General features: G+C 44.2%; 3 protein-coding genes across 3 annotated transcripts; all 3 read right to left on the reverse strand.

Moving 5' to 3' along the window:
- Nucleotides 1-776: 776 nt before the first annotated feature.
- LOC124675316 lies at nucleotides 777-1214 on the reverse strand. The gene has a single exon (XM_047211380.1). It carries the CDS (start codon nucleotides 1212-1214, stop codon nucleotides 777-779), a length of 438 nt encoding a protein of 145 aa, XP_047067336.1.
- A 7661-nt stretch (nucleotides 1215-8875) lies between these two features.
- Nucleotides 8876-11027, reverse strand: LOC124671603 (probable LRR receptor-like serine/threonine-protein kinase RKF3). Its single transcript, XM_047207959.1, has one exon. It carries the CDS (start codon nucleotides 11025-11027, stop codon nucleotides 9123-9125), a length of 1905 nt encoding a protein of 634 aa, XP_047063915.1. The 3' UTR covers nucleotides 8876-9122.
- Nucleotides 11028-11976: 949 nt separating this feature from the next.
- LOC124676277 (UPF0426 protein At1g28150, chloroplastic-like) lies at nucleotides 11977-13952 on the reverse strand. Its single transcript, XM_047212358.1, has 3 exons — nucleotides 13817-13952; nucleotides 13590-13733; nucleotides 11977-12300 (listed from the first exon to the last, which is right to left on the reverse strand). The coding sequence occupies exons 1-3, from the start codon at nucleotides 13877-13879 to the stop codon at nucleotides 12118-12120; spliced, it is 390 nt and encodes a 129-aa protein (XP_047068314.1). The 5' UTR covers nucleotides 13880-13952; the 3' UTR covers nucleotides 11977-12117.
- Nucleotides 13953-14224: the final 272 nt, after the last annotated feature.

Consider the following 14224-nt stretch of genomic DNA (forward strand, 5'->3'; position numbering starts at 1 on the left):
CATTAGCATGAATTATGAAGCAAATCACGAGTTAATTCAGTTCCGACTCAAACTTGTAAAATCTCAATCACAACTCAAGTGCATGAATCACAATGCAAATCTGATGGAGTAGGGCTCGATTGAAAACTAAAGATGGACAACTAGCAAAACCGAAAACTAATATAGATGTCATATAAAATTATATTTATTGTTGTATTGGACGGTGTTGATTTTGGATCGTACATATTAATGATTTTTTAAAACATGGTCAAATTTTGCGTAGTTTGACTTTTGGAGAAAAATGTAAGCCTTACTATTGGGAGGTGGTATTCCCTTCGTTTTGTATTAGTTGACGAGGATTTAATATAAAATTATATCAATCAACCAAAACAGAGTGAAGTATTAACACGATACTACCTCTGTCCATAAAAAAATGTGGCAAGTTTATCTAAATTTAGATAGTGTATAGATATATCTAAATCCAAACAAATCTCCAACATTGTTTTATGAACGGAGGGACTATATACTATATATTGTCTAAGAAAAAATAATCAAGGTGGAGAGCACAGCCAAACGTAGCAAAACAACAGTAGCACTACAATTTTCCTTTAAATCCATCCTCTACCCATACTGCATGCACGAGGGCACGAGAGGCTTGCCCTGTTTATTCAACTGATGCATGAACCCTAAGGAAAGTAAAGGAAGCTAACATGGATCGATCACGACACAACGAGGAACCCCGATCAAACAGGAAGGGATGGCGCGACCATGAACCGTGCAACGCACGGCCGGGATATCTAGCAGGTGGGCACGCACTTCTTGCACCTGACGACGCACCGGTTCGATGGGATGTGATCGACGCCAGCCCCGGTGCCGGCGGCGTGCGACGATGTCCGGTAGCACCGCTTGCCGCACAGCACCTTCTTCTTCCGGCACATGTCCGCCGGGATGCAGTTCACCGACGCCTTCTTCAGCCGCTTCCGCGCCCCCACCCGGGCGCCGTGGCCGTGCCTCATCAGGGTCGACGTCGCCGACGTGTCCACCTCCGTCGTCGCCGCGGCGGAGTGCCACCCGTCCGCTCCCGCGCGGCCCGCCGAGGTGAGGAAGTTGCCGGCCTTGGCGAAGAGCTCCCCGAGCTCGCGGCCCAGGCTGCCGCCCTCGCGGGCGGCCAGCGAGAGCCTGCTCCCCGTGGCCACGGCGAGCAGGAGCACGAGCAGGAAGCAGGACGTCTTCATGCTAGCTGCCTGTCACTCACTCACTCACTGTGATGTGACAGTAATACTGATATTTACCGGTGCAGATGAGCTCATGGTGACACTGTAATCTTAAATAGGCGATCAGGTCACCAGCAAGGAAACCATCTGCGTGAGCTGCCTAACTGCGGCGAACATCAAAAGCGTGGAGATGAGCTCATGGGGGCGTGAGGCGTGAGCCGTGGACGGAACAGCAAGGGTAACAGTAGCATGGCTTGTAGGTTTCGTGATGGAACCTCGAAAAATTTCTGGGATGCCTGATGGTGCTTCAGTTGAGCACGACAATGGCGCATTGCGGCCGTAAGGTAGGTCAGGTTACTTGCATGACTGTAGCGCAACTATTTCTTCACAGGGCGATCGGGAAGACAGGCCAGGTGTACCGTGTACTGACAGTGCCGTCTCTCATATGGTAGGGTACTAGACACTGGACAGTCGGCTAAACATGATGTGTCATCGTTAGACCACGGACAGATGAGACTAATAACAAGCACGAGAGAAACTGAACCACGAAAATGATGAATAACTTCTCTGATGGCGGCGTCGACCCGTCGAATGAAAACGATGTGTGCACCGTGCCTGCGTGCACTTGTGCTCTGTGTTTACATGTAATCCTAGTACTCGTATATTTGCAACGCTAGCTTCAGTCCATACAGCAATTCTCCGAAATTGACTTCCGCTACTAACAAGTGGAGCAGCTCTTATTCATATCTCCATTTTGAGGAAAACTCGTCATGGATGTGAGCTCGCAGCGTCTCTTGGTCAGTCAGCATTTAAAGGCGATCCTTTTCCAACTGAAAAGCACAACAAACTATAGGGTGGAGATGAAGTCATCGTCAGGTAGTTCGCAGTTGCGATGGTTTGTCACTTGTGTTCAACTCATTGGCTTGAGGTTCAAATCAACATTCAACAATAACAACATTCCATGACATGACGTGTACAGGTACAGCTCGCAAGTTGCAGCAGGAAACTTACAGGCGAAGGATATCCTTCAAGGAAAGCCAACCAATCCTGATACATCATTGTCCATTATTTGATTAATCAGTTGGACAGCATCGCCGCTACAACCTGGTTAACCCTGCATGGTCGAGAAGGAAAGAAGGAACTAAATGGAATGATCAGCCAGAAACGCTCACAGTACAAGGTTTAGATTGGGTCAAACTAAGAAAAGTTTGGACTTGAACAGCGGCCTCCAGCTATGAAAGGGAAGACTACTGGCTAATTAAATAGACGTTGTACATATAGCAGAGTTTGATGTGGGTCATCTATATATTAAAAGCAGCTAGCCGAACCCTCATGTTATGTGCCACCAGACAAGGCATGTCACGTTCAATTGGATGCCAAAAATCTCCCAACAAACGCAGAGCAAACTCCACAGTGTCAATGCATAATGGTGCATCAGTATTCCTGAACGAGTGACAATACTACTGAGTACTGACGGGAACAGCCAAACAGCATGCTGAAGGGGCAAATATGATCACCTACTTTCAGTTCAGTAAACATACGAAAAAAAGGAGATAAACCCAGTACCAGAAATATGAATGTCAAGACCTTATATGGAATGCCACAATTGTTGCTCCAAAGAGATGACAAGCAAAGACAACCGTTTTCAACAGGTTTTCGTAATTGGTAGACTTCTTATTGAATGCTGAAGAAATGATAATGACGTCTCCTAACCCAGAAAACACCAGTATTCAGTGTTTAACATTAGTGTTAGGATCACTTGAGCACTGCATAGCTTTACTGTTTTGGGTAGCCTTAGCAACTGAACCAACTGAGAAATTTGAATCAATACTGAAAGCAAGTACAATTGTGAAGAAACATGAATTGTTAAGACCTGTAAATAGGAGCATTATCATGTTAAAGCTGGTATTGCATATGTTTCACCTAGTTTGAAAATATCGGTGGCCAGACTCTTGTGATTGTTACTTAGAAAATTTAGAAGTGTGCATAAGTTTCTTCTTCTAACGATGTTCCATGGAACTACGGAAAAACAGACCAACTCAGCTGGCTTCACAACTTCAAGCGTATATTATTCTGTAACACATAAATAGCACCATCCCACATTAAACAAAAAGTATAGGCCGACAGCAGCAACCTAGTAAACAGTTACTGTCTTTATAAAAACAGCTATGTTCTTTCTTGCAAAAAAGAAACAGTTGTATTCAAAATAGCAATTGTGTCAGAAATTCAACATACTAGCGAAGTAAAAAATGTAAAACAGAATTATTTTGACAATGGTACCAAGACTCAAGACCTTTATCTCAGCCAACTTAAAAGATCAGAAATGAACTTCTGGAAATCTTACATTCTTAAATGCATGTCATTAATCAATGCTCCAACTAGTAAATACTATTTCTATTAAAGTCAAGCACAGTGCAATAAAGTAAACTCTGAACTACTAGGTTCTATTCAAAAGTAGGGTTTATGGAAATCATATCCAAGTTAAACCAAATACAGGATACTTATCTCAAGCCAATTGATGGTCAGGGAATAAGGAAAAAAGAAAGAGCCGCCACTACAACCTGCTTAACCCTGCAAAATCGAGAGGAAGGAAAGAAAGAAACTAAATGGGATGAACAGCCAGAAACACTCAAAACACAGGGTTCAGAAATATGAAAGAGAAGTCTAATGTTAAATAGACATTGTGTAAGAGTGTTTCAAGTGGGTCATCTATACATTAAAGGCAACCAGCCTAATCCTCATGTTAAGTGTCATCAGATCACAAGACATGGCACATTTTATTAGAAGCCAGAAGTCCCCCAACAGACACAGAACAAACTCAGCCGTACAAAGTGAGGTTAGTACTACTAGTCAATGCATAATGGTGCAAATACATCAGTGCTCCTGTACAAGTGACAAAATCTCTGACAAGAATAGCCAGACATCATGTTATAGAGGCAAATATGACCACTTACTTTCCAGTCCAAATATATACACAAAATAAAAAGGAGATAAATTCAGTACCAGAAATATGAATGGCAAATCTTATATGGAATGACACATTTGTTGCTCCTAAGAGGTGAGAAACAAAGAGAACAGGTTTTCATAATTTGGTAAACTTCTTGTTCAATGCCAAGACCTTATATGGAATGACACACTTGTTGCTCCAAAGAGATGAGATCATGAGAAGCAAAGAGAACCATTTTCAACAGGTTTTCGTGATTGGGAACTTCTTGTTGAATGCCAAAGAAAATGAGAAGGTCGTCTTCTAACCGGAAATCACCAATATATTTGGTGCATTAACGTTAGTGTTAGGGTCACTTGAGCCCTGCATAACCGCATGCTTGTTTTGGGTAGCTTTAGCAACTGAACTAACTGAGAAATTTGAATCAAACACTGAAAGCAGATAAAATGGTGAAGAAACATGAATTGTTAAGATCTGTAAAAAGGACAGTTATTGTGTGCATTATCATGTTAAAACTGGTATTGTATACGTTTCTCATAGTTTGAAAATATCAGTTGCAAGACTATTGTGGTCAGCCCTAGGAAATTTAGAAGTGTGCATAAGTTTCTTCTTTTAACCATATTCCATGGAACTAAGAAAAAACAGACCAACTCGGCTATATTCGTACTGGATAAATGAGAACTATTGATCATTGGAGGAATTACTGTTGAAGCATAAATAACACTATCACACATTAAAAAAGTATAGGCCGACAGCAGCAGCCTAATAAATAGTTGCCATCGTTAAAAACAGCTATGTTCTTTCTTGCAAAATAAACAGTTGTATTCAAAAAATCACTTAGCACATCAGACATTCAAATATAGTACCGCAGTAAAAAAAACTACTGGATATATGAGAACTATTGATCGTTGGAGGAATTACTGTTGAAGCATAAATAACACTATCACACATTAAAAGAAAATATAGGCCGACAGCAGCAACCTAGTAAATAGGTATCATCGTTAAAAACAGCTATGTTCTTTTGTGCAAAATAAACAGTTGTATTCAAAAAATCAATTGGCACGTCAGACATTCAAACATACTACCGCAGTCAAAAAACATTTCGACAAGAATCTGCCTAAGAACCACTGATTGACCAATATTTCACAAAACATGATCTAATGATGGTATCAACAGTCAAGAACTTTATCTCAGCCAACCTAAAAGATCGAAAATGAATTTCTAGAAATCTTACACTTTTAAATGCACAACAAAACCATGTCCAGCAGTGATGCTCCTCAAGAGAAGTTGAAATGATTTTTCAAAAGATGTATGTCATGAATCAATGCTCTAACTAGCAAATACTATTTCAAGTCATGCACAGTGCAATAAATTAAACTCTGAACTAGAGTTTATCGAAATCATATCCAAGTTAAACCCAATACAGGATACTTATCTCAAGCCAATTGATGGTCAGAAAAGAAGGAAGGAAAGAAAGAAAGCGCTGCCACTATAACCTGCTTAGCCCTGCGAAATCGAGAGGAATGAAAGAAAGAAACTAAATGGAATGAACAGCCAGAAACCCTCAAAACACAGGGTTCAAATCGCATCAAAGTCAAATTAAGAAAAGTTTGGACCTAAGCCCCCAAATATGAAAGAGAAGTCTAATGTTAAATATACATTGTGTAACAGTGTTTCATGTGGGTTATCTATACATTAAAGGCAGCCAGCCTAAACCTCATGTTAAATGTCATCAGATCACAAGGCATTTTATTAGAAGCGAAAAATCTTCCAACAGACACAGAACAAACTCAACCATACCAAGTCAGGTTAGTACTACTAGTCAATGCATAATCGTGCAAATACACCAGTGCTCCTGTAAAAGTGACAAAATCCCTCACGAGAATAACCAGACAAGCATGTTACAGAGGCAAATATGACCACTTACTTTCCAGTCCAGATATATACACAAAATAAAAAAAAAGGAGATAACCCCAATACAAGAAATATGAATGGCAGACCAGTGGCGGACCCAGCAATTTTTCGAAGCCTGGGTGAAGTATCAGTGAAAGTGATTAGGGTTCTAATACTTATTTAAATCAGAATAAATAAACAGTTCACGTATAGTGTTGCGCCGCGGCCAAGTCTGGGTGGCCACCCGGGCTGGAGGGACGCTAGGTTCGCCCATGTGGCAGTACTTGGAATGACATATTTGGTGCTCCTAAGATATGAGAAGCAAGGAGAACAGTTTTGAACAGGTTTTCGTAATTGGTAACCTTCTTGTTCAATGCCCAAGAAAACGAAACGGTTGTCTCCAAACCAAGAAAATATCCAATATTCGGTGCATTAGCATTAGTGTTAGTGTCACTTGAGCACGACATAAATGCATGCATATTTTGAGTAGACTTAGCAACTGAACCAACTGAGAAATTTGAATCGAACACTGAAAGCAGGTACACTGCTGAAGAAACATGAATTGTTAAGACTTGTAAATACGACATCATTGTGTGCATTATCATGTTAAGATTGGTATTGTATATATTTCTCCTAATTTGATTTTGGTGGCAAAGAATCCTTGTTGCCCAAGCACAATAGAAGTGTGCATGAGTTTCTTATAGTAACAATATTCCATGGAACTAAGAAGAAACAGACCAACTCAGCTAAGGCTGTACAAATTCATGAGTATGTTGTTTCAGAACAGATAAATAAGAACTGATGATCATTAGAGAAATCAACGTTGAAGCATCAAGTTATTTGCATAAATGTACCATCCATATTAAACCAAGAGCATAGGCTCACAGCAGCTCAGTAGATAGTTGCTATCAGTCAAACCATAGTTTTGTTCTTCTTTGCAAAAAAAGAAGAGAGAGTTACATTTGAAAAAGTAATTAGAAAATACATCAGTGCTCATGTACAAGTGACGGAACTACTAACGAGAATGGCCGAAGAGCATTTTAAAGAGGCAAATATGATCACCTACTTTGCAGTTCAGATATACATACATTAAAAAAGGAGATAAACCCAGTAGTAGAAATATGAATGTCAACACCTTATATGGAAAGACACATTTGTTGCTGCTAAGAGATGAGAAGCAAAGAGAACCGTTTTGAACAGGGTTTTTGCAATTGGCAAACTTCTTGTTCCATGCCTAAGGAAATGAAGAGGTCGTCTATAAACCCAGAAACCCCCAATATTTTGTGCATTAAACATAGTGTTAGGGCCATTTGAGCAGTACATAACTCCATGAGTGTTTTGGGTAAGCAACTGAACCAACTAGAAATTGGGACCGAACACTGAAAGCAGGTACGATGCTGTAGAAACCTGAATCATCAAGACTTATAAATAGGACATCGTCGTGTGCATTATCATGTTAAGACAGATACATGCATTTATCCTAGTTTGAAAATATTGGGGCAACACCCCAATGTCTGTTGCCCTAGCAAAATAGAAGTATGCATAAGTTTCTTCTTGTAACAGTATTCCAAGGAACTAAGAAAATCAAGACCAACTCATCTAAGGCTTCAGAAATTCAAGCGCATATTGTTTTGGAACAGATAAACAAGAAATATCAATCAATGGAGGAATCAATGATGAGCATAAAGTACAAGATTATGTCTTGGAGGAAGAAAAAAGTTCGAAGACCTCGAAGACTTGCTAGTTTCTTTTAGACTTTATTTTGTAATCGCTGGAGATAGCTCATGTATCTCTACCATGTATTATTTGCTACTATAAATATATATGGTATTGATTGTGAAAAAAATATGTTGAAGCATAGAGTTATTTACATAAATAGCACTATCCTGGATTAAACTAGGAGTATAAGTCCACCATCGACAGCAACCTAGTAAATAGTTACTACCGTTTGAAAACCAGATATATTCTTCCTTGAAAAGAAAAACCGTTATATTCGATATAGCAAATGGCACATCAAACATACAAGCAAAGTAAAATAGAATTATCTCGACAAGAATCTGGCCGCTCGTGGACCAATGTCCACAAACATGATCCGAATGAAGAATTGGTTGTATCAAGACCTTTATCTCAGTCAACTTCGAAAATGAAAATAAACTTCTATACGCCATAATTTCTTAAACGTGCAGCAAAACCATGTCCAGCAGTGATGCACACACACACCAACCTAGAAGTGATTCTTGAAAACATATGTCATGAATCCATTCATGATCATATCCAAGTTAAACCAGAATAATTATCCCATGCCAATCCATGATTAGAGACTCAACTTGACAATTCTCTGGAAGCCACATGATGCATGATCCAACAATATACTTTTGTCACACTAGAAATAGATCATGAAGGCCAACAATATGCTTGTGTCAAATTAGAGATAAATCACAAAGGATAGCACAAGGTGATGAAAAACACACTATTGACAGTCACACACTCAAGCTCGCCTTTTGAAACTTCAGAAAAATAATCATACTCACTGGAAGGCCACAGCAATAGTGTGTTTTTGACAGTAATATTTATTCAATGCAAGCAAAATTTATTCAATGCAACAAAGGCCAACAATATACTTGTGTCAAACAGAACAATGTCTATCCACGGTAATATTTATCCAATGCAAGCAAAATTTAACAGGAAAATGTCTACCCACTGAAAGGTCACAGCAATGTTTGGTCATCTAGTTATCCACCAATCACTATGATGCACCCTTGCCTTTCTCTTTTTGCTGAAGAACAAATTGTTCCATTTTGTGGATCTAGAAATGACAGCAGTTTGACGAATAGCATAAAAGCAGGACAAGAATTACTGCATGTACTAGAAAAACAAGACAGTCCATATACATGAAGCTATCACGTTAAATTGTTAAAACATACAACTGCCCTCAACCCCATTACTAATAACATTACGAAGTGAAATTTATTAAAGAATGTATTACAAAAGTAAACTCAAAAGGGCTACCACAAAGAAAAGAATAGTGAAGTCTGAACAAAAGGCTGTGAAGCATAACCTTTCTTTACTTGGCATTTGAGGAGAGCAAAATGTCATGCTTCCTTTGGAGATTCCAGTGTAGCATCCTCATTTCTATGAATAAAAGAGCGGAAACCAGAAGGACTGTACAGCTGACCTGAGCCGCTGCTGCTCACTGACCTCTCAATATCAGCCAGGTTTGCAACAACAGGGAGCGGACGGTCTGGAATTATTAGAGGCCCTGGTGCTGAATCCGCCTCTAGTATCTTCACCACTTGCTCCATTGTTGGCCTGGCATGGAGCTGTGGATGTGTGCAGAGTGCTGCGACGAGTACATACTTCTCCATGACCTTGGTAGGACCAGGTTCAGCCATTCCTTCTTGGATCACATCAATTGTCTTTCCCGTCCGCACCAATGACCAAGCCCAATCAGCGAGCACGAAACTCTGTCCCTCACTTAGAGAGATGAAGGCTTTCTTCCCACTCAGAAGCTCAAGAAGCACGACTCCAAAACTGTAGACATCGCTCTTCTCAGTTAACTGGCCATAGAGGGCATACTCTGGAGCGACATAACCCATCGTCCCAGCAACCCGTGTGCTCACATGTGTCATCCCCTCTGGCGCAAACTTGGCCAATCCAAAATCAGCCACCTTCGCCTCAAAGTCGTCATCAAGCAAAATGTTGCTAGCCTTGATATCCCTGTGAATGATAGCTGGCTGCGTGTCACGGTGCAGGTAAGAGAGCCCCCGTGCCATCCCGATGGCGATCCTCTGCCTGACCGGCCACGCCATCACGCACTCCCCAGCGCCAAACAGATGGTCGTGGAGGCTGCCGTTATGCATGAGGTCGCACACGATCATCCGCTGGTGCCCCTCCCTCTGCGTGCTGGCGATGCAGTACCCCCGGAGCGAGACAAGGTTGACATGGCGTACGCTGGCCACCACCTCCACCTCATGCGCGAACACGGCATCCCCAGCCGCGGAGCAGTTCTTGAAGCGTTTCACCGCCACCTCTGCGCCATCTGGAAGCACCCCTTTGTACACGTTCCCGAACCCTCCACGGCCGATGATGCTATCTCTGTTGAAGCCCCCCGTGGCCGCCTTGATCTCATCGTAGGTGAACTTGAGCAGCGTGGTGCTGGCGGTGATGGACTCCATGGCCTGAGAGCGCTTGCTCCTGCTGTCTGCTCTGGCCGCGGCTAGCGCCGCGGCGGCAGCCCGCTTCCGGCGCCGCCGCACCAAGAACCACGAGCCAGCGGCGGCGGCGACCACCAGCACGAAGCCGACGCATCCGAAGATGACCCCGTAGAGCCAAGCAGGGGTGCCGGACCCGCTGGAGGGTTCAGAGTTCTTCTTGAGGAGGTAGAGGCAGAAGGCGGTGTCCGGGTCGTCGGGGCCGCGCGGGCTGGCCGCGGCCCCGGCGTATATGAAGGGATACTGGACGCAGCCGGTGACGTTGTTCCCGCCGTCGGGGGATCCCGGCAGGAGGTAGGCCGCCGCCGCCTTGCTGAGCGAGGTGGTGCAGCCGGTGCAGACGGGGACGGGGCCGAGCTCGCGGTCGCAGCTGGCGTTCATGTCCCTGCGGGCGGAGGCAGGCACGAGGGCGTCGAAGTCGGCGAGCGTGGAGATGTTGGCGCACCCGGGAGTGGAGAGGAGCGCATCGATGCCCGCGAGGCCGCATGCGTCGGGCGGCGGGAGCGCGAAGGGGAGCGCGGCGCGGAGCGGCGGCAGGCAGGAGGAGGAGGCGGGGACGAGGAAGGAGCCGGTGGCGGCGAGGTGGAGGGAGAGGAGGAGGCGCACGGACTGGACCGCGAAGTTGCAGCGCGAGGCGTCGTCGGAGGGGAGCGGCGCCGCGAGGAAGGGGCGCAGCGCCGTGAAGTTCAGCGGGCATTGCGGCGGCGCGGTGGGTTGGGAGTGGAGGGAGGTGGCGAGGAAGCAGACGGCGAGGAGGAACAGGAGGGGGAGACGGCGGCGGAACATGGGAGAACCGGAGATGATAGAGGAGCAAAGGGACGAAGACGAGCGCGGGGTTGATGATTTGGGAAGGAGATTCAACGAAAGGCCCAGGTGGGTCCACCTAGTCAGTCTCCCACTCCCTCTCTTCCAAGCCTCGTGTCCAGCAGCCGGAGCTGCGACCGAGAGCGAGGCGTGGGCGGAGGAGCTCGCCGCGGCCGGGGCGCCGGAGATCGAGCTCTCCCGCTGGCGGCCGGAGCAGGTCGAGCGGAGCTCCTCTCGAGCCCGGGACCGACGGAACGGGGCAGGAGGATAGGGAGAACGCCTCCGAGCACGCGGGCGAGCAGCTCGATCTGGGGCGCGCGGCGAGGAGAGCAGCGAGCTCGGCCGGCCGTCGCCCCGTGACTCCGTGAGGTAAGAGAGAGGGAGGGCTGCAGGAAGGGGACGAGTTGGGTGGTTCTTCTGGGGATAAAAAAAACGTGCTGGGGACAGGATGCGGATCTGTCAAAGCACGTTCATCATCCCCAAACCGGAAAATAGGGGATGGGAATCTATCTGCTAGAGTTGCTCCTACAATTTCAGCATTTTACCACGTGGCTTTATGTGTTACGATTTTTCTTTCTTCCTGTCTCAATTCTTCTCCTCACAGTCAATGTAGGTTTCTGTTTGGTAGCTCAATATTCTCAAAACCAATGTGTTTCTAAACCAAAGATCCCAACGCCTCCCAACAAACACCACAGTTTTTCTCCTTTCTCCTTTCTCGGTTTTAGAAAACAGAGGGTCAGACCACGTTTTCCAATACTCCGAAACAAACACAGTTTTTGTCTTCAAAACTGAAATGTTTGTTAGAGACAAACAAAGTATTTAAAACTATAGTGTTTTAGAAACCACAATATTACGAGAAATCTTTAAAAACACTCGGCCTTATAACTTCTAACGTTGCTATACCAACTATGAATCTGGTACATTTTGCAGATACTAACAACATGCCAGTATTTTTATATAAAGCTGCACATTAAAACCGGGCCAAGCATTCTATTGCTTAGATATTACAGATATGTTCGTAATGAGTTACAAGGCAAGTTTGTAAAGGAGGGCAAAAGGCAACTAAAGCACCTCACTCAATCTCGATTTGTTGAGGTCCATCACCTTGAGCTCCCTCATCAGATTCCTCGGTGCTATTCTCCTCAGCTATTCCAGAAGCCTCCACCGTTCGAGTCACCCACTCCTTGAGAGGATCCTCATTCAGGTCAAGCCTCAAGAGACCAGCAAACACGCCACCCAAGAATGCAACTGGCTCCTGCACACAAGGCATGGAAGATATCAGAGAAAACTGGAGCTAACGCCAGGAGTTGGTGCACCAAACACAGAAACAAATAAGTACTCTTTTGCAGCCCACCACAGGTTTTGCCTTAATAAAAGTTGCATCTGGCCAAAATAACATGGTTTGTGGTTTACAGGTGATTAGCACTTCTCACACAAGTACAACTCCCCAATTTAACAAATAATTAGCTGAAATAGTGATGGGGCCAGTTCCAAAAATAAGCTGATTAACATCTCTCATACTGATTGTATGTAGTACATAAATACGAAGTTTATTTCACACACAAGGGTACACACAATAATATGACTAATAAAAAAGAGCTCCTAGTCGTAGTTACAAATATAAGGAGGGGAAAACTTGGCAAGCCCAACAGTATGACTAATAAATCGATCTGTGTGAAACAAAATCACAGAAGAAGCTAGTTAGACTAGTCATATTAGTAAATATAATGGATATAATGAATTTTTGTTCTACAATTCATTTTACCATTTAGCACGTCGATGATATTGCCTCCCCACAATTTCTTTCGTCAGAATACACAATCCAATATATTTTCAATTTTTCATGCTAGTGACAACTTCCCATTACAAAAGAAAAATGAATGCATTTATACGCGTCATAGATACCTAAATTTTTTGGAACAACAAGAAGTTAATTCCAGAGAGTATTGTCATTTGATGATCCCTAAATTTTAGCCGTGATTTTTCTGAACTTTTTCGCATTTCTACCCAACTTTTTATTTAGCTAGAAGATTGTTCTAAAACACTTAAGAATAATGCAGCACATGTTTACTTGAAAAAAGAGATTATTAATAACCACTCACCTACATTTGAAATTATATTATTTCTGTTCTATCTCTCCCATATAACGGTAAGAAGACAATAGCAACAACAATTCGTGGCAATTAACAAATTGTTCTGAGCTCCTTCACTGAACACCAAATAGCCACATGCACTTCTTGGATAATTAAACAACCCTCATTTCTAAACGCACGCTGAGAAAGGGAGATCTTTGAGGACTAGAAATTTGACAATTCTGCAGCTATGAGTGTGTACCTAAGCATATATGATCGATTCCAGTCCAGTTGCCAATTAACAATCCCAAAGAGCAAACATGCACATCAAGGAACCGGCCGGTACATCAACCGCAACCTGACGAACCAACTCGTATCCTAGGTCAACCTGAACCTGGCGAACCAACTCAGCTACCCAATCGCTAGATCGACAGATAAAAAAAAACACCGAAGGAGCTGGGACAAGTTTTACCTTCAAGGCCTCCCGGAGGATGCGCTCGTCCCCGAGAGGATTGAAGCACGCTCGCACGGAACCCACCGCGCCCCTCCTCCTGCTCCTCTCCCGCCCAACAACTGCGCAGGGAGAGCTCCGACCGGAAGCCGGACCGGGAATCCTCTGCAGAAACTACCAAAACCAGATCAGTACGGCGCAGATAAGCTCAGTCCTGAGCAATCGAGGGGCTTCTGCGCGGAATTTACGGTGGGGGAAGTTCGCGGGTGAGTGAGCAGAGTGGAAGCACCGGAAGGACTGTAGGTGGCCATGGATAACGCGCCTCCCTCGGGCGCTGGGTGAGCGGCGAAATGCGAGCTGCCTTGTTGCCTCGCAGACGGAGGTGGAGGGGATTTTTTCCTGGAGCAGCGGGCGAATGCAGGGGTTGGGCCAGGCCTAGTGCGCAGCGGCCCCGTATAGAGAATTGTCGGTCAAAGGCCGCTTGCGAGGGCCTACACGTGGGCTAGCAAGGGTAAAGCAAGCTAAGAGCATCTCAAAGGCCCCTCCCGAAACTCGGCCCAATTAGCATGTACGGAGTAACATTCAAATTCAATATCAAGTCTCGGTTTCGAATGTGTAACCGTGCAAACACAAATATTCTCATTCAATCTCAATAT

The sequence above is a fragment of the Lolium rigidum genome, chromosome 7 (genome assembly GCF_022539505.1).
Source record: "Lolium rigidum isolate FL_2022 chromosome 7, APGP_CSIRO_Lrig_0.1, whole genome shotgun sequence".
NCBI classification, from domain to species: Eukaryota; Viridiplantae; Streptophyta; class Magnoliopsida; order Poales; family Poaceae; genus Lolium; species Lolium rigidum.